Genomic DNA, 19,564 nt, shown 5'->3' with positions numbered 1-19,564 from the left:
ATCGAACGGGGAGGTTTGCAGCTTGGCAAACAGAGCAATACCGCTACATGGTTTGCGCGCATAAACGACTAAGCTTAGCAGCTGGACTCAGCGACACGTTTCGGCTATCCTTGCTAAGGGGGGTTTTTTTTTTTACTATCCACTGTTGCGGTTGCCTAGCCAGCAGCTGCTCCTGTTTGCCTTCAGGAACGAGGGTGCCTGAACCGCAGGGCGACCTAGGCACAGGATAACACAGAATTAAAGACACAGCAACATTGCCATCTGCGGGCCTGAGACCATTTGTTGACGAGCTTGAACACTCCGTTACAGCTGTCAAGGTAGGTGTATCGAGACAAGCCGTTCCATACCACGTCTTAGCCGGGCACGACGCACAACGCGATTCAAAAATGGGAACATTAGCGGGGACTCCACGGAGGGCTCAACACGTTCCTCCCCCGCAGACTCTTATCGGGCAGAGTTGTGTCGCAAGGAAGGATCTAACGCGTGTGCGAGTACACGTCAGATGGGGTGGTTCAAGGTTCAGATACGTCGTGCGACCTCTTGGCAGCCACACTTTCGATGCCCGAGCTGGCAGACGCTTCAGGTCGGATTCGCGGTCATTGTGGCCATTCGAAACGGTGCCGGCGGGTTGAAGGCAACTCGAAACGCACTTCAGCGGAGCGGGAGGATCGGAGCATGGAGCGGAGACGCGGAACGTCACATGCTCAAACTCTTGGCGGGGAGCGGGAGGCGTTTGCGAAAGGTGTTGCACTGCGTCCCTACCGACACCTCTGGCGCCGCCGTCCACCACCACGGAGCACTCTCGGTGCATATCAGATTGAGCCTGCATTTCAGAGCCTCGGTCCTCCTCTTTCGAATCAGGTCGACTTGGTCGATGCGCAAACCGAGGAGACTACACCACGCAGGCATCAGCGGAGAGAACAAGGAGATCGTCCACGACTGCCAAACTCAGCCGAATTTGAAGTGCCATCTGTTTCCTCGCCAGCACTTCGCACGGTCAAGCGTCAGGAATGGAAGGTTCAACAAGTGTTGATACGGTGCGTGTCTGGAAGGGAAGTCGATGGTGATCTCGTGTCAGGAATGAAAGACAGCAGACATGCCGCTTTGTAATTGTACGGATACGGCGTCGGGCTGCTCCTGTTCCCGTTCCGCCTCGGCCCATGGCTGCATGTTAACGCTTCTCCGCAGTGAAGGCGACAGCTCCAGCCAATCACGGAGATTACATTTCTCATCCGAGCTCCGGGCCCGCCATTCCTAGAGCTCCCCATCAGTTCACCATGAGCTGATTAGGGCAGCTTGCTTATCGAGCTCTATGTACCTCGAGCCGCTGAAAAGCTGCATCATGGCTGCATCCCCGCTTTCAATCCGGCCTCAGCGATGCTTCTCTCCAACCTTCGCCTACTGACCACCCTACTAGCACTGGGCATTGCACTTCTCAGCATGTCTACCGTCGCAGGCTCCGCCCCAGCTGGCACATCGTGGGCTGACGGGCCCTGTCCCCTCATTGAGACGCCCCAGTATGCGACCAAGAAGGACGACATCTGGACCAAGGGCGCGACCCACATGGCCCTCCTGCACAACGCCATCCTCCGCGGTTTCAACACCGTCTACTTGCAAGCGCCACACATCAAGGACGCCGACAAGGCGGACTTTGTCGGGTACAGTCTCGCGTGGTTCAGGTTCGTGAAGAGCCACCACGATGACGAAGAAGCCGAGCTCTTCCCCAAGGTCGAGGGGGTGCTGAACGAGAAGGGCATCTGGGAAGAGACGCACAAGGAACACGGTGAGCGAGCCTGGCACCCGGAACAGGCAATCGATCATGCACTGACGGACTGCTACCCAGAGTCCTTTCTGGAAGGTCTCGGTGCTTACAACACCTACCTGACATCCCTGTCGTCGCCCGCCGACTTCGATGGCAAGGAGCTCGTCCGCATCATGGACACGTTCCGCGAGCCCTTCAACGACCACTTCCACTCCGAGATCAAGACGATCGCCACATTCGCGGACCTCCCCTCCGCGCCTACGCCGGACAGCCCGGAGGCTGAGGACGCATCGGCCACATTCAAGGCCTGGGGCAAGAAGACGCTCACGAAGGCGGGAATGACGGACGTAGTGCCGTTCTGCCTGCTGAACCTGGACAGGACATACGAGGAGGGGATGTGGGCAACGTGGCCGCCGATGCCTGGCCCTATCCGGTGGATGATGGTGAATGTGTTCGGAAGCTGGAACTGGGGCTGGTGGCGGTTCAGCAGCTGCGATGCCAGCGGCAACCCGCAGCCTTTGTACGCGCTTCAGGACGGCCAGGGGGCCGAGAAGAAGGAGGAGCTGTAATCGGCGCGCCCTCACGAGTGTGGTGCTGCGGGTCAGGGGAAGTCGCAACAGCCCGAGGATGTTCGGACATCGATGGGAGTTGGTTCGGTGCTTTCTCGAGCGACCTTCGATCCAGGGTAAGAATACATGAATGGCATTGATCAATTTCTGAAGAATGCAGCAATATGGTGAGCGATTATCTGGTGTTTCATGGTGCCCCATCGATATCCGCAAGACGACTGCTCCAGACTCAGATGTCGGGTGTGCCCCCGGCATATCGGAAGCGTCGGGGTGCGTAGAAAGTCCATGTCGGCCGGGGCATCCCTCGGATGGTGCTCCGTACGCTTCTTATCTTCGGTCTTAGAAAAGCTGACACAGACTTACGGTAGACACATAATGCGTGGCGGGCAGCGCTGAGCGCTAAGGAGCCCGGCGGACTAATCAAGGCGGGGATGTCGGCAGCCGCTCCAGGGTCCTGCGGCGCGGAAGCGTCATTCTGCAGCAGGACCCTTCCCGTCACTCGGGCGGAGACGGACATGAAGCGCAGCTGTGGCTCTGGGGACTATGCGCACATGCTGGAGTGCGCGCCCACGCACACACAAGGCGAGTACGAAGGCTGAGGCGGTGGAGATTCCCGCTCGATACTCTGTTGCGGAGCGTCCTGGAATTAATACCTCATGAACAAAGCGCAACCTCACCGGTGGCTTGGGGGACGCTGTAGACGCATTCGCAGCGCAATGTGGTTGGTCATGGTGGTTGGCCCCCTGATGCCGGAGTTCCTATGACGACGCTGGGCCAGTTCCCGCCCGGCTAGGTGCCGGAGGAAAGGACATAGCTCGGAGGGGCCGGAGCCAGCCAATCGCCATCGCCAGCCACTGCGCGAGAGCAGCAGCAGCATCGCAGTGGCTTTCACTGACAGGCGTTGTGGGCGCTGCGGGCGCGCGACGGCAGAGCCCGCGTCGCGTCGGGCACGACCGTCTGTGGCTTGCAGCAGTGAAGTGCCGCGACCGTCGCCGTGACCATCTGTCAGTCGAGTGCGACGTGATGTTGACAGGCGACCCCTCCGCGTCATTCTGGGGTAGGCAGGAATGGCGGCAGCCGCGAGCCAGCCGCGAGCCAGCCAGCCAGCTCAGGCGGCGGGGTGAGGAGCCGCCGGCGCAGGCGCAGTCACGATCGGCATTCCGGGCGGTTGTTGAGGCGTCGGCGCGGGCCCATCAGGCAGGGACGCCGGGGCGGCAGCGGGCGACGACGAGGATGCGGAGCGGACTCAAGATTGCAATCTGGAGAAGGGGGCACGGGGGGTTCTTTGCCAGCGGAGATCGACGGGGGTTGAGCGTGGCGGTCGCAAGCCTTGGTGCCGCCGTCATCCCCGAAAAAAATCCTTGGCCTGGCTTGGGAGGGCGTGCAACGCAGGCCGGACTGAGGGGGGTGAGACGTGCCTGCTGCGACTTGTTGAACTCCGGCTCCTCAAAGGCTTGGGTACATAAAGGGACGCGTCCGCCGCGCCCCAAGGTGGACACCAGCCCAGGACCACTGACACAAACCTCATTTCACCTCTCCACGTGCACCAGCGCGCCAAACGATACGCCGAGTCACGGAATCTTGTCCTCACACGTCGGTGGCGGCGATCTGAGCTAGCCCGCGGAAAAGCGCACTTGGCGGAGCACAGGAGCGACAGAAAAAAAAGCGTTGAGCGCTACGTGATAGGACGGCCCCACGGTCCCGCGATAGAGTCATCGCCCAGCAACAAGCCCGATCGAGCCGACGACGAAAATGGCTGCCGCCGGAGCAAGACAGGGTAAGCTGAAAACCCCCCATTCCCAGCATGAGGTTGCAGAGCCTGTCCCTCGCCCGCTGCATCTCCTCCGCCGCCAGAGCGCCGGTTTCCGCTGCCCGCCCTCTGCAACATCTGTTCTCGACGCCCGGCATGACTGCGACCGGGGCTGGTAGGCGCCCATTGGCCCGGGAGCTCGCGAAACACACCGAAACGGGAGGCTGACATCAAAATCGTACGATTCCCACAGACGCCTTTGAGCGGGTCATCACGGGCAACAAGAGCTACGCCCGCCGCTCCGCCCAGAGCGAGCCGCAGCTGTGGCAGACGCTGTCGCAGGGCCAGAGCCCCGAGGTGCTGTGGTTTGGCTGCGGCGACTCGCGCGTGCCCGAGACGACCATCTGCGACTGCAAGCCGGGCGACATGTTCGTGCACCGCAACATCGCCAACGTCATCGTGCCCGGCGACCTGAGCAGCGAGAGCATCATCGACTTCGCCGTCGGCGCCGTCAAGGTCAAGCGCATCGTGCTGTGCGGCCACACCAAGTGCGGCGGCGCCATCAACGCCCTCAACGACAACGACCTCGGCCCCGCCCTCAACGCCTGGCTGCAGCCGCTGCGCGACCTGCGCCGCCGCCACCAGCACGAGATCGACCAGCTCGACTCGCCCGATAAGAAGGCGCTGCGCCTTGCCGAGCTCAACGTGCGCCAGGGCCTCGAGACCATCCGCAGCAACGCCACCGTCCGCAAGGCCATGGCCGAGCGCGGCGTCAGCATCCACGGCGTCATCTTCGACATCGCCACCGGCGAGCTGCGCGTGCTGGGCGAGCAGCAGGCCGCCCCCGCCGGCCTGTGGCAGCACCGCTAAACAATCGCAGTGCTTGGAGTTCGGGGAGGCTGTTTGCTGGAATACTCGTGTTGTTTTAGCCTAGATGGTGTTGCCGGTGTTGTAAATTTGGTCCTTGTGCCACCGACTCGGAGAGACAGATGAGTCCGCACGTATCTATACCTATTGTTATGCTCCTAAGAAATGAAGTTTATACTACCTTGCATGTGTCCTCACCGTTGTTCCACCTGTGCTACTAGCCTTTGTAAGTATATGGCATCGCACCACTGTTCTGTCACGCACACTTCCCACAACAAAAACAGCATGCACAGCCTGTGGCCCATCTGTCTCGCGATAACAACGCTTTGTGTTTTGCAAAGCCATGGCCGCAGCGAATAACCTGCACGTGATCCTTGAAAAAGAAGTTCGTAGACAAACGCCACGCTCTGGTTGCTTGTTGCTGCCACGATTCATTTCGTGGGCAAGCTGGAAGAACGCCTGGCAACGATCGCCAATCAGCACAAAGTGCTGTTCAAAGATGCATTCCTTCTCCAACTGTCCTCCAGCCTGCCTCTAAAAAAAAACCCCCCCTTGCGAGATGACACTTCGATATTGAACGACCGCACAGGGAAGCTGAAAGCTAAGCAAGTCGAACAACTTTCCTCCAGAAACTACAATTCCCTCGGATTGGGCTCGAGGCCCGTCAAGTATGGAGATCGGTGGGTTGGGAGCCCCCACACCACGGTGAGAGGTGGCACATGGACGGTACGGAATGGCACCACAGGATTAAACCCCCTGGCACTAAGCTACTGGGTGAGTACATTCCGTGAGCGCCTGCGCCGACTTGCCATTACCACGACCCTTATAGCGGTAGGTACGATATGTAGCACCCAACTGCAGAGTGGATGTGCTAAGCTTGCATAAGAGCAGGGTGCATAGTTTCGTGACTCGAGAACTGCATGCCTCTTTACTCTTCATGTTGGTCACCATGCCAATATCATCCATATCCGGTGCAGGTGCCGGTGCCGGTGTCGGCGAAACACGAGTCCTGATGCGGTGCGTTTACAAAAGATTAGTCCACTGCAGAAAACCAGGTGCGAGACGCGAATCTCAGTGGTCACCGGTAGAGATCTGACTCTACACATGGCACGAAACTCACGATGCCAGGCTAAGATATTTAAAGGTGGACCATTACTCCCCAAAGACGTTCGATACTCGGAGCCCATACCAAGCTGGGAATATATACCATGGCGAATAACTCTTCAAACAGGCCAGTCCGACGTCGCCGGATTGACGTGAACCTGCGTTCGATTGACGCCGTGAATGAAGCTGCCGCGGCTTCCACAGCATACTTCATTCCCCAAGAGAGGCGCCCAAAACGGAAGCGTTCTTCCAGTTCCTCAGCCCTAGGCCCTCCCACATCGAGCGCTGGACCCTCGCGCCCACCTCCGTCTGTCCAACGCGCACCAGTCGCTCAACCAAATGGTATGGATGAAGTATTACCAACAGATCCACCAGCCTACTCGCAAGATTCGGACAACTGGCTTGATTATGAAGACAGCGACAGAACCGAATACGGCTCTACCGGGGAAGACGACCTGCCCTTCGACCCACAGTCCACATTCGACATGGTGGCTGAGACTCAGAACACCATTAATCAGGGCTTCGAGGAAGCCATGGTGACTATCGGTGACGAATGGGAACGGGCCGACGGAAGGTTGAGATCAAGGATTCTCGCGGCTTTGCTTGTTGCTCTGAGAGTGTCCACCGAGAATCGATTAATGCCATCGTCTTGAGAACAAGCCCGAATCGGCCAACTGTCGAGCTACAAGCACGGGTTTGGTATGAAAGAAGCGATCTTCAGTCGTTCTTCTCCAAACAAGGGGATCTGAATCCACCGTTCACAGGTGATGTACCACCGGCGTCTGTCATTTGGGGAAGCAACTCGGTGAGTCGGACCCTTCCCGCTGGACAACGGGCCGCAGAAGAATTCGGAATTCCTGGAAGTACTTCGCCAGAACAGTGTCTTCTGCTTACACGAGCAGGTGAAGTCTATCTATTACAGTTTCAGGTCATATGTCTGCGTTCTGGTGTTTGCTTCAGCTGCCATGGCGGGAAGACTGTAGAACAATGTCTAGTTGGTGACGTTCCTGCGGGCTTCTCTTGATTCTGAGCTCATCAATCTCACTGATTATCTTATCCCGTTTCCGCGTTCACCTCTTCAGCGAGGTTGATGTCACGATCCCAAAGTGACAGAAGGTGAGTCCGCGGCTCACATTCACTCTTTCTTGGCGCCTTCTGCTTTTGGCTTCGGGGCTTCGGGCTAGGTACACTCTCCACGTGCCGGCGAAATAAAAACCCCCTTCACCATAGAGCGCCGTCCCTCTTCTTCTACACTCTCCTCCTCCGTCTGTATTCGACTCTTCGTCGAGTATCCACCCAACACTGACCATGGAGCCGGACTTTGGCATGCCAAACGCCTACCACCCGGCTGGCCCTGTCAGCCAGCGTGCGCCGCAGCCTTTCGCTCCACCCGATGGCTACGCCAACCTTGGTCAGATTCCCATGGCTCCGCCAACCCCCGGTCCTGCCACGTCGGCCAGGATCATTCCGGCTTCGTTGCTACACGGTCCGTACGCTGCTGGCTACTACACTTACACCCCTGGTCCTCAGCCTCAGTACCAGTATCACCCTGCGTATAACCACACCTCACCCGGCTACCCGCGACAGTACCAGAGGACCACCATGGCTCCTCACCCCATGATGCTCTACAGTGCCACTGGATCCCCTCCTTGCCCTCAGGCTAGCTACCCGTCCTTCGACGGCTTCCCCGGTGCTTCTTTCAACCCCAACCTCACTACCGAGGACAGCACCCCCAGGCCTGCCTTCAACAGCCCCATGCCAATGCACAACCACTCCCAGAAGAACAACCCGGAGAGCGCCAGCCATGGGCCTTCTCAGCTGCGCGACATGAGCCATGGGCCTGCTGACACCGGCAGTCCTGTCAGCAAGCGTCCGTTCAAGCAGCCCAAGGTCACGTTCAAGGAGGCGTTCATGACCAACGACACGATCAAGAAGAAGGTTGACAAGCACACTCACGGTCTCTCGAAGGATGAGGGCGCCCCCAAGGCTATTGAAAAGCATCTTGAGTTCGACGAAGATGCGAGTGAGATGTTCAAGAACGTGGACGCTATGAACGAGAGCATGAAGTCTGTTAGACTCGACGAGATGCCGGGCAGGAATCGGGTCAAGCAGGGCATGCGCAGCAAGCCCCCTCAAGGTAAGGACACCCCGCCATCGTACTACATGAAGGAAGTCCTGGCCACTGATGACTACTCTGCAGCCAATCCCAAGAAGCTTGTGCACTCGGAGGACCCGAGTGAGGAAAACATTCCAAACCTCACCGCGACCAACCACAAAGACGGTCCCTCGAAGCCTAGCTTCCAGCCCATCAAGTTCGCTTCCGGAGACACCGCCCATTCGCACTCCCACAGCAGCATGTTCCCGCGTACGTATAAGCGCTCCGCCGCCTCCGGCAAGGTCGTCGACGCCGTACCCGTCTTCTTCAACACTCCCGAAGAGATCAACCTCGGCAGCTCCTCGGACCATTCAAGCTCCGTTGGTGTCGCGACGCCGCAGGAGAGCCTGGGTCACGAGCTCGAGGACCAGTTCTTCGACATGTTCGACAAGTTGAGCCATCTGCGCGTGGTCTGGCTCACCGGCACTCCAGAGGAACGCGCTGCGATCAGCGCCAAGGCTGAGGAGATGATGCAGATCGGGCACAGCGCCCGCGGCAAGAAGGGTACGGCCGAGGGAAAGTAAAGGGTTTCTTTTCGACGGTCTGTATTTGATTGGTATCTGGCGTGAGGTGTAGATAGACGGAATTGCGGGACTACACCCTAGCGTTGATATCAGTAGAGTCTGAAGGAAGAGGACCCGGCCAGCCATGGCATCTCCCAATCCAAATCAGAGGTTATCCACTTGCACTGTGCCTTGAGTTTCTGAAAGGACAGGCGCTCCAACGAGCACTGTCAATTCCCGCCTTCTCGCTCGGCATCATCATCGGGGACGAAACCGTGAGCATCCAACCTCTTCCTCTCACTTCTCTCCCCAGCCAGTCTCATCTGCTCCTTCCGATACGCGTTCCGTACCTTCCACATGTGGTGATCCCGGTACGTTTCTAGCAGTAGCAACACACCGACGGCACCGGAAAGGCCCATATAAAACTTCCAGCCCCTGGAAAGTGTATTCCATTCCGCTCTTTGTTCGCTTGTCTTGGCAATCGTCCTGGCCAGCGCCGCGTCAGTCTGGTTTCCTTGCGGAAGAGCTGGGGGTGAGTGGATGGTAGACACGTACCAACGGTTGAGGCGATGGAGAGTGCGGATGATTCGGAACATGGCGACGCACTTTTGAGTCAAGACTAGTGAGGATTGTGTGGAGAGCGCTAGCCGCGTCGATTGTGTGGGGTCGAGGGAAGCGTGTGAATGGGGCGCGGCGGCAGATAAGTAGGCGCGCGAATGCCGTGTAACGTGGGAGATGCAGAAGAGAGGAAACGATCGCCGAGACGGAGCCAGCCTCGCACGCTCACAAGCCTGCAGCAACCGTCTGAACACTGTGTAAAGCGGGCACAGACATTCAAATCCAGTGTTGTGTGCTCGATTCCTTCTTCAACCAACCGTGTAGCTAACAGGGATAACGGAATCGTCCTGCCGAATCAAAAAGATCCGGAAAGTATCATCTCTATGGACAATCACCCAATCCAGTCCGAGTAGCTACAATAGCCCCAAGTTCCATGTACGATGCCCAGCAACCGTAGAGAAGCGTCCAGCCTGTGCCCGACCCGACGCCAAGCCATTCAAGACACCAACGAATCGAGCTTTCCATACCGCTGGCATTCCAATCAATCCTCGGACTCAGCGGGGCCCGAACGCACTCCACGTGCTTCCTGCACGGCCATGGTCCGCCGCAAGTCCCGCAGCAACAGCAGCCTGCTCTGCCTGTCCCCGTTGGCATAGAGATTCCAAATACCGGTTAGACAGCTGTCGATCTCGTCCATGGTATCGGCAGCCTCCTCCTGTTCAGGCTGCTGCACGGGCGCTGGGAACGGATCATCTCCACGCTCGCTACCGATGGTGATCTGAAAACCCCCCGAGAGCGGAAGTCTGCCTGCCGACAGGGCTTGGAACGTTGGGGAGGCGACGCGAGCTTGGTCGCGGTTCATCTGGCGGAAGTGCTTGTTGGTGCCCTTCGCCGCTGCGAGCCGGTTCGGCGTAGGATCGGCCGTCAAGCGTCTTGCCCTCGTGATGCGCTTCTTCCTGGCTTGGGTCTGTGACACGTTATCTGACGTCTAGAAAGACCACTCTGTTGGTACGCACCGGTGCTGCGGGCAAGTCTGCCATAGCCGGCGGCCCATCATAGCTGAGGGAAGATGGTGCTTGAACTGGCGGCGATGGCGTCCGAAGGAGCCTCTCCCAGTTCTCACTGCCAATTCCGTCCTTTCCAGGACCAGAGCGTCTGATGACTGTCTGATCTCCGTCATGTCCCTCGCCTAGGGAATCGGTTAGGTCTTCAAGTTCGTCACGATCGATCTTCCTCCGGACAGACGCCCACTCCGGGCACGCCCATTGCGGGCGCTGGAACCCCTTCGCCCACGGCAAATCGCCCCGGTCCCTGTCCCTGTTCCGCCACACGTCTGCATACACGGCGGCCGCCTCTTCCTTCTCAATCAGGCAAGACTCTTCGCCGTCCTCACCCGTGTCTACCGCCGCCGGGATCGGGCTACCCGGATCGGTGTAGTGCACCGCCTGCGCCCTTCCTCCTCCCCTCGTCCGCAGTCTCGGGGGCGACGAGCCAATACCATCATCATCAACAGCAGCAGCAGCACGATCCTCTTCACGGGCTTCGTCCACGCGGCCCATCCTGTCCCAGAAACTGCCTCCGTCTAGCGGGGAAGACGGGAGAAGAGAAGACGCGGGACTCGGCGTCCGCAACGCGCTGGCGACGGGCGAGTCCGAGAATAAGATGGAGGTGTCATAGTTCGTCATCACCTCTTCCGGCGTGAGCACGGCGCGTGGTCGGTCGTCTCCCGCGGCGGCGTCGTACCCCTCGGCAGCCGCGGCGGCAGTGGTCGTGGTGTTCGTGGCTGCTTGCGCGCGGACGGCATCGTCGTAGTGGCTCGTCATTTGAGGGTACGTGGTCTGGTGTGGGCCGCCGGTGCCACTGGCGCGATGAAGCGACAACGGCGCGGACGTGGACAAGTGGGTGGCCCTGGCGACGGTGATGATAGCGGAGGAAGAAGAGAAGATCTGGTGCTGGGGACGACCAGCTGTACTAGAGGAACTAGATAGTGGCGGCAGTGGCAGCTGGGGGGTGGATCGCGAGCGACGAACCGCGAGAAACTGCGCGAGAGGCATTGTGTCGGCGGTCGCAGATGTCGCAAGCTACGAGTTGGCGGCGGCGGCGGCGGTTGTCTCTTGGGTGCGCGCCTCAAGATCTTCCTAGCGACGCTGAGGTAGCGATGGGTGTTGGACGGTGCTGGAAGCAGGTGCGCGCGCGATGATGTGGAGGAGAATGGGCGTGGCCTGCCCGCAAGAGTCGTGTGAAAGTGTTCGGGTGAGAAAGGTGAGTGTGAGAAGGTCCTGGTAGTGTTGTCACTTTGGGACATATGCCACCCAAACGACTAGCAAGCGAATCCATCGCCATGGGGGCACTCGTAGCAAGCTTGCGGTGCGCTGGGTACTCTTGCAAAGCTGGACAGACAAACACGGTAAAAAACATCACTTTCATTCACTTCACTTTGATTTCCAACAACCTTCCTTGGTAGAACGAGACCATTTGGACGCATAGCAAAGCTCATTGGCTCGTCAAGCCGACATTCTGGTAGGCTCACGCTCGCCGTTTGTTCCTGGTTCCCGGTAACGAATCAGTCTTCCAACTCCCCGATCGCATATGCTGCTTACTGAGACGTACCTCCTTCGCCACTTCTCAGCCCTACCGTCCTGCACGTCTCACCATCCTGAACGCCACGCTGCAACCCATGATCGAGCCTCCACAGAGTGGCGACACCAGACCGTAGAAGAACAGAACCAATCACAAGCCCAGAGGGTGGAACGTAGAGATTTGGGGGAGGCATACATCGTACCGTTTTTTCCAACTGCCTACAGCTATATATACCCAAAAAGAGCCACAAGCGGCTCCTTGCATACCCAGACGTATTTTCCTACCTCCCGCCAAGGTCCACAACAGCTCAAAGTGAAAAGTCTACAAAAAACAAGCGCAGAGGACCAATCATAACCATTTCCCGTTCCAATACCGTTTCCATTGACGTTCAAAATAAATAGGAGACAAGAAAATAGATAGCACACACAAAACGCTTTGAGAAGTTCAGCCATTCGTTGATGATTAAACACCATACAGGATACAATACGCCCCGGTCTGGGAATACTCCGTAGTAGACAAGGGCCGCCCGGGAGGACCAGCACCGAGTGCACACATACGAGTTCGGGCCGTTGCAAAAGTAGTAGCGTCGTTCTGCTCTTTGAAGAACTTGTTTTGGTTTCGTTTCATCTTTCGTGGGTCTTCGTTTGTTCCTCGTCGTTTGCTCGCGCAGGCTATGCAATCCCAAAAAGCAAAGAAGAGGTCAATGTGCGAAAAGACCGGGTAAAAAAGTTGAAAACGCTGAAAATGTCGGCATACAGCCTTTCGCTGCCGCGTAAGAGATACTCTGGAGGTGATGGAAATGCAAACTGCAAACACACGCTGTCGAGGTATCATCTCATCATCGGCGTAAGCGGGCGTGAGAAAATGTAACCAGAAACGCCGTTCAAAATTCGTTAGAGATGGAATTGCAGTGGGTAAACGTGACGGAACCCTTTATTGGTGGGTCGTCGGGATATCAAGCGGAATGCTTGCTTGCGCTCGTGCTCGTCATCAGACCGTCAGTCGTGAAAAGTGCCGCCGTAGCCGAAAGATTTGTTCGTCGCAAACTAGGAAAAGCTGTACAAGAAGGCCCATAACGCCGGAAAACGAGAAGCCACAATCACTGGGCGAGGATCGGAGACAGTGATTGTGCTAACCGTCAGTTCGCGCGGATCACAAGCCTCGACAGGAACTTGTTCGACAAGGAATCGAAGTCGTTCCGGTCGAACTTGGCCTCGGCTCGGCTCTTCAAGTATTGCTCTGTGGGAATCGTCAGCTGTTGGTCCATCTCGTTGTTAGCGTGAAACATACCGTATTTGGTAACATGACCCCGGACTTCAGTCATCGCATCGCACACAGCCTGGTTCGAGGCGAGAAGGTGGTGGTGCTTCCTGGTGTCCCACTCCATGAAGCCGGGAAGCTTCTGGGAGATGGCAGAGAAGAGGCCGACGATGACGCCAACCGGCGTGCTCTCCATGTCGTTGCAGAACTTCTGGACGGCAGCGGGGTCGGGCACCCTGTAGTGGCAGTCGAACTGCATCTCCTCCCAGACAGCAAGAAGAATGGCGGCCAGCATAAAAATGGTCGGCCAGTTCTTGAGCTTCTCTCCGCTGTAGACGGACGAGTAGAGGGACGACAGCTCCTCGAGGATGTCCTTCTGCAACTCACGCCACATGTCGGCGAGAGCGCACTTGACCTGGAAGTTGATCATGACCGGCGCAACCGTCTTGCCGAAGAACTTGCTCTCGTTGGTGTCGATCTTGCCGACCTGACTCTCTTCCTCCGAAAGACCCTCGACCATGGTGACGTGGAGCGTAAGGTTGTACGCGACAACCAGCTTCAGAGCCTTGCGGATGACGGGCAGCTTGGACTTGAGATAGTAGCGGTATGCCGTCTTGAGCATCTCGCTGAGGAAGAAGGTGCCCTCGAAGTAATCATCGATGAAACGCTCGAAGCCGCCATCAATGTGGCGGTCGATGTACTCGGAGAGAAGAGCGTGCGAGACACCCTCCATACCAGCCGAAAGCTTGGCGGTGGCGATCTCGAACTCCTTGGGCCTGTCGTTAGGGGGCTGCTCAACCCAGTCCATGCCGAAGCACTTTTCATCGCGGACATAGACCTCGCGAGCGGTGATGGGCAGGTAGTAACCGTAGCCGTGGGTGATGTACAGCGGACGCTCCATGGTCGAGAAGCCTTTGATGTTACCAACCGAGAAGCCCAAGCTCACGTGACGCTCAAAGTCTGCCTTCCAGTCTTTCATGAAGTACGCGATGTCCTTGATGTCAATACGAGTGCAAGGAACTTGCCAAAGGCGAGCGTGCGACGGCTGGCAGCCAGCGCACGGATCGCCCTTGTCACAGGTCTTCTTGAGGAACTTGCAACGCAGACAAGCACGCAGCTTTCTGATCTCGTGAGCCTGCTGCCTTTGGTCTGGCCTCAGAGGACCGCGTCTCCTTCCGACACGCTTCTCGCCACTGGCATCCTTCTTCGCTGAGCCAGCCGGTTTCTTGACAATGGTCTTTTGGACCTTGGCAGTAGTAGGACCGAGGCTGGCAGTGGGGCTCTTTCTTCTCCTGGCGGCGGGGGGCGAGCTGATACCAGAGGAAGTGGGCGATGAAGAGGAAGAGGCGGACTGCTTGATGAGATAGGGGGTGGCGGAGGCGGTCGGAGGGCTGACCGAGGAGATAGAGTGGCTTGGGGAGTGGTAGTGGTCGTGATCGTGGTCGTGGTGGTGAGGGAGGCCGTGCGCCATGCCGGTGCCGAAATCGACCTCGGACTGAGGCGAGTGCATGGGGAAAGGGGGAATGTCCTCATAGCTACCGAAGGAATGCGCCGACTGCGGGACGTCCGATTGCGACGAATCCGAGTGGGTGCGGATGTGCAGGGTCTGGATGGGGTTGAAGACGGTGCCGTTGTGCGACTCGGCAGTGTAGGAATCGAACGACTGGCGACCGGGCTGCTGGAAGTCGATGGTGCTCCAGCCGTTGTCGCTGCTGGACAGCGAGCGGACCTCGAGCCAGTTCTCGGTTGGCGAGCTGCCGGCGACACTGGCAGCGACCAGCTCATTCGAGTTCATGGGGTAGTTGAGCAGCTCGTTCTGGAAGTCGTTCATCTGGAAGGGAGCCATGGTGCTCATGGGCTGGTCCACCGCACCGCTCATGGCCATGTAGTTGTTGCCCATGTCCAGCGGCATCGTCGTGGTGCTCATGCCGAGGGGCGCCTGAGTGGTGGGCAGGTTGTACTCGACAGGCGACGTCTGCAGCGGCGCGCCGAAGTTGGTGAAGTTGGTGGTGTCGATGGCGCCGCTGTCGTGGGAATAGGAGTGGTGGTGCATCGGATGGTGCATCTGGAACTGCCAGTCGTGGGCAGCGGTCGAGAGCATTGCCTGCGGGTCCAGCGACTGCGAGTGGCCATGGTGATAGGCCTGGAGTGGAGCGGACGAGGTGGTGGATTGACTCGAGGCGGTGGTGGTGGCCCTCCTCGAGTGTGCGCTCTGGGGCGCATTGTGAGACATATTCGACTGCGTTTGCTCGAGCGGCAGCGGCCAAGTGCTGTTCTGGAGATACGCGGAGTATCGGTGCTGGGCCGGGTCTTGGAGGGTGTTCTCGAAGGCGTAGAAGCCGTCGGAGGTGAAGTCGAGGTGATCCATCGCGATTATTGAGAGCGGACTCAGCTGAGCGGAGCAGCGAAATTGCAAAGATCACCTCTCACACCGCACTTTGGCGGCTTTGTCTGGCTGTGAGATTGGGGGACGGGCGACGCTGGTTGAAAGGAAGCCGCGCGCCGGGGCTGGCGACTTGGATAAAGAAGCGGTGAACGCACCCTGGCGGCGCGCCCGCACTGATTGGCCGGCGATGCGAGCGAGGGTCCGGTGCGCCTTGGTCTGGTCACGCCGCGCGGGCGCTGCGACACTGACGGCTCCGCGAGTCGTGCGCAAGCTCTTTGACGTGCAGCCTGCTTGCTTTTCTGCCGGATGATGCGCAGGGCTCCCGTCGACTTGAAGAAGCCCCTCTCCGCGGTGCGGCGCGGCGGCTGGCGACAGCGGCGACGAGGGCGAGGGCGGCGCGCAGCAGCAGCAGGCTGACGGCAAAGCACAGCGCAGCGCTCAGCCCGCGGCCCGGCTATCACTCCAGCCTCCAGCCTCTATCGCTGCGCGCCGGCCGGTCAGCAGCCAGCAGGGCCCTGTCTCTGCCACGCCCAGCCGTCCCCCACTTGCACCTCCACCCACTGGGCCTGTGTCTCACGCTACGAAAAACGCCGTCGACGGAACGGCTCCGGCGGCCCAGAGCGGCCTAGCGATCGCCCGCCAGCGCCGACCGGTCCTTTTGCGCCCGTCGAGTCGCTGATGAACTGCCCGAGCAGCGTGCGAATGGCGCGGGGCGCAGGCGTGATTGGCGCCGTCGCGAACCGCTCCGTGGTTTTTACCCGCCTGCCGCGCCCGATCGGCTGCTGCCCCTCTCGCGCCATCCAACCCACGCTGTGAACAGCCTCACCCCCAGCTTCCCTGCACCTGCAGACACCACCCCATCATCACGATCCTTCTCACGGCGATCGTCAGCTCAGGCACACTCGGATTGCGGCGCCGAAGATGGCACCGTGACATGCGCCCGCGGGCTTCAGGTATATGACGGGCATGCGGGCGGCGGCGAGGCATGCGTGAAGACGGCCCAGCACCGCATCGTCAGCAGCACGCGAGACCGCCCTTTGTCGTCGGCGCCTCCGCGTGCGTGCCTCTCTGCCTTGCCTGCCAATCCGTGCCGCGGCCAGCCCGGTAGCGACGCGATACCGACACCGACCTCGGCGGCACAAGCTGCGCGCGAGTCTGGCGGCCCGCAGCCACCGGACACGGCAGCGCGCGTAGATGATTGTGTGCATTCGTATCCCCCAATGTGCCACGGCGGCTCGCCCTGCGTGGTTGGCTGAGGGCGTGCCACCACCTTGCTTGCGTGCGCCATCCACCATGGCCGTTGAGTCGCAGCGAATCGCGCCGCTCGCGCTGCAGCTATCCACACGCTGCTGCAGAGCAAAAGAGCCAGACGCGGCCGTTCTGCATCCAGCATGCCCCTGCCGCCGTACAGCGCGCCGCCTCCCTCAACGCTCTCTCCACTGCGGCCCCCGTTTCGTGCAACCGCGCCCACCCCAAAGGCGGAGACATGATGCGCATCATCTCAGTCCCTCTCATGTCCACGAGAGCCGCGTGACTGCCCCTCCTCCACCTCGCTGGTTCTTCCGACGGCATCCCCTTGCATTAGCTGCCCTCTGGCGAGAGTGCGCGGCAGAGTGCTGCTCTCGCCGCGCACAGCATACTGCAAGTCTCGCAGCTCATGGCTCGCACGAGAGCGTGAAATGAAGCCGGGAAGCTTGAGGTGCCTCGCAGGGCCACAGAGACCAGAGCCACGCGGCTGCAGTGATGTTTGTTTGCAACAGAATTCAATAGAATCGGGCGCTTCGGCTGTGTAGCCCGAGCTGTCAGCACGATTCCAGGCAGCACCCCAGCATTCCCCAATAAGCTCATCGCTCCCTTATCTGGGCAGCATTCCAGTGCTCCTCGATAAGGGCACAAGCTCAGAGAGGGCTGGTACCTCAGGTACCTCACCGCTGCTCAAGAGCGTTGAGCCGTCGAGAGACGAGTACAAAGAATCCAATGTCTCAAGATGATACATCCCTTGATCTCGCCGTCCAGCCCCCAAGGCAACGGCCGCTCGAGATTGACAGTTTGCGCCGGCGCCATCAGCGTACATCACCCGGACCCCGCTATTATGTATGTATGTATGTACAAGAATCCCCTCCAGTTCACTGCCAACCCCACACGCGCTGCGTGTGTTTCTGGGCCTCTCAGAGCCCAATGCTGCTGCCAGACGCGGGCCGTTCAGTCCTCGACATGTCAATTGCCTGGAGGTTGGCCGCGGATTATTGCGCAATTAGCGGCTACGTATCAACTATCAGATGATGCCAAAATAAGGACGCTTGGCGCAAATTACGGCGGCCTTCGTTGCGGTGCGATTCGCCGGCGGCCGAGACGGGGTGATTGGTGGTCCTAGTGGAGACGCCGGCCAGCTGTCAATTGTTCTAGAAGAAATTCGTTTCATCAGTGGCCCCGCTGAGGGGTCGTGGAGCAGCCCGCTTTTTTCTCGTGCGCGCTGTTGTTCGATGATGCGTCGCCTGGTCAATCATCGTCAACATGCAGCAGTCACGCCTGGCACGCTTGGAGCCCTTTAACCTGCAGCATCCTCGAGCCGTTTGCTGCTCAAGGCCCTCGACACACAGCTCACCTTTGCCACTCTGCTGGAGACGCACCCACGAGATGCGTTGTAGAAACGGCGCCCCGCCATGACTCCTGTCGACCCTCTTCCCGTGCAATCAGGGTCTCGCGATGTGGGAGAGGGGAGGATGATTGACTGCGCAGGGAGCACGGATGCCTGCCATGCTGTTCGCCCGCACGCAGTCTCCCACGCCCGCGTCCACGCCATCCACCGCGGTTGCTGGGCGATGCCGCGCGCGATGAATCATTGCCCCCGGCTCTGGCCGGGACTTGCATCGTCGGCCTCAATGCCGAGGTTCTGACGCGGGTCGGATTTATTTTTCTGGGCAAGCAAGCATAAACAGGAACCTACGTGTTTGGGCTACGGCAAATCCGCCGGCTCTAACCTTAGCTACATACGACAACCAGAAGCGCCCCACAGCAGCAGCGCGTCCAATCGCCCAGCCGAACCGCTCCCAACCTAAGCCCATCAGGAACGACCGTCAATCTCGACTGCGGGGCCGAAGACGTCTCGCCATGCGCGAGATCCTGTCGATGGGCAGCCAGCGATGCGCCCGACGCCAACCTGCTCGTCCGCAAGGCCTCCCTCCATCCGTTCCCTCCGACCCCAGCCGATATGCCGCCCTGGCCGCCGCCGCTACTAAGAACGCACGATCCGACGGCTCGACACGACGTCGTCAAGGAAGGTCCGCCCGTGTCTCGCGTGGCGCCTCTGGCTGCCTACTTCGCATAGGAGAGTTGAGTAAAGGAAAGAAAAAGAGGAAAATTCTTGCCGGCCGTCCGGCCGCTAACCGGTCACTGTCACGAGCACAGCACCACCAGTGCACCACCCACGACGTCTGGCTTTTTTTTTTTCGCTCCTTCTTCCCCTTACCCGGTCCCCACACCACGCGACTGAACCAAGCAGGCAGAAGAGGCGCAGATGGCATGAAGGTGCGTGCCGTTTCCGTCTACGCACGTACAAACGCCTGCTCGCCACTGTCTGCCTCCCCACACAGTCCTGCTGGTGTCACGGGCGTGGCCATGGTGGTGCGTGCGGTGCGGACGCGCGCGCCAGTCCGCGGCAGGGCTCGGGGACGCGCGGGTCAAAGCACTGGAGGGGGGGTGCGAGCGCGAGTGCGTGCACGAAGAGACGACGTCGACGCCGACGACGACGGCCAACGGGCGCTCAGGCTTTTGCGCCCTGATGACTTGCTGCCTTGTCGAGGGCGTGCCCCATGCTTCGCTCAGCCTCACAAGCGGGGACTGGGCCCAAAAAAGTTGTGGGTGGATGGCGAGCATCACTGTCGAGCTGGCGCTGCACGCACGACGCCGCGAGCACCACCAGCACCACCCTCATCATCAGTGCTGCCGCCTCCACCCGCACCACCACTGACGCAGTTCCAGCTCCACGGTCGTCGCTGTCGTCGCTGTCGCCAGTGCGGCGCGGGGATAGCCAAACGGCACAGCAACGCCGCGCGCTGGCACCACCTCCG

The 19,564-nt window shown here is 59.4% G+C and overlaps 6 protein-coding genes across 6 annotated transcripts; 4 read left to right on the top strand and 2 right to left on the bottom strand.

The window, feature by feature from the left end:
* Window positions 1-1,440: 1,440 nt before the first annotated feature.
* On the top strand, window positions 1,441-2,331 carry SLS55_008884 (uncharacterized protein; the record flags this gene model as incomplete). The annotated part of the gene is made up of 1 exon (XM_066780289.1): window positions 1,441-2,331. The coding sequence occupies one exon, from the start codon at window positions 1,441-1,443 to the stop codon at window positions 2,329-2,331; it is 891 nt and encodes a 296-aa protein (XP_066629518.1).
* Window positions 2,332-4,237: 1,906 nt separating this feature from the next.
* SLS55_008883 (uncharacterized protein) lies at window positions 4,238-4,951 on the top strand (the record flags this gene model as incomplete). The annotated part of the gene is made up of 2 exons (XM_066780288.1): window positions 4,238-4,256; window positions 4,335-4,951. 2 exons carry the CDS (start codon window positions 4,238-4,240, stop codon window positions 4,949-4,951), a joined length of 636 nt encoding a protein of 211 aa, XP_066629517.1.
* Window positions 4,952-6,156: 1,205 nt separating this feature from the next.
* On the top strand, window positions 6,157-6,705 carry SLS55_008882 (uncharacterized protein; the record flags this gene model as incomplete). The annotated part of the gene is made up of 2 exons (XM_066780287.1): window positions 6,157-6,295; window positions 6,419-6,705. 2 exons carry the CDS (start codon window positions 6,157-6,159, stop codon window positions 6,703-6,705), a joined length of 426 nt encoding a protein of 141 aa, XP_066629516.1.
* Window positions 6,706-7,360: 655 nt separating this feature from the next.
* SLS55_008881 (uncharacterized protein) lies at window positions 7,361-8,731 on the top strand (the record flags this gene model as incomplete). Its single annotated transcript, XM_066780286.1, has 1 exon — window positions 7,361-8,731. One exon carries the CDS (start codon window positions 7,361-7,363, stop codon window positions 8,729-8,731), a length of 1,371 nt encoding a protein of 456 aa, XP_066629515.1.
* A 1,078-nt stretch (window positions 8,732-9,809) lies between these two features.
* Window positions 9,810-10,322, bottom strand: SLS55_008880 (uncharacterized protein; the record flags this gene model as incomplete). The annotated part of the gene is made up of 2 exons (XM_066780285.1): window positions 9,810-10,224; window positions 10,285-10,322. The coding sequence occupies 2 exons, from the start codon at window positions 10,320-10,322 to the stop codon at window positions 9,810-9,812; spliced, it is 453 nt and encodes a 150-aa protein (XP_066629514.1).
* A 2,664-nt stretch (window positions 10,323-12,986) lies between these two features.
* Window positions 12,987-15,476, bottom strand: SLS55_008879 (uncharacterized protein; the record flags this gene model as incomplete). The annotated part of the gene is made up of 1 exon (XM_066780284.1): window positions 12,987-15,476. The coding sequence occupies one exon, from the start codon at window positions 15,474-15,476 to the stop codon at window positions 12,987-12,989; it is 2,490 nt and encodes an 829-aa protein (XP_066629513.1).
* Between the last annotated feature and the right edge of the window lie 4,088 nt (window positions 15,477-19,564).

Source organism: Diplodia seriata (assembly GCF_021436955.1).
Source record: "Diplodia seriata strain FDS-637 chromosome Unknown scaffold_9, whole genome shotgun sequence".
Lineage (NCBI taxonomy): Eukaryota > Fungi > Ascomycota > Dothideomycetes > Botryosphaeriales > Botryosphaeriaceae > Diplodia > Diplodia seriata.
Note: the sequence above shows the minus strand (reverse complement) of the source record. Positions and strands in the feature narration are given on the sequence as shown.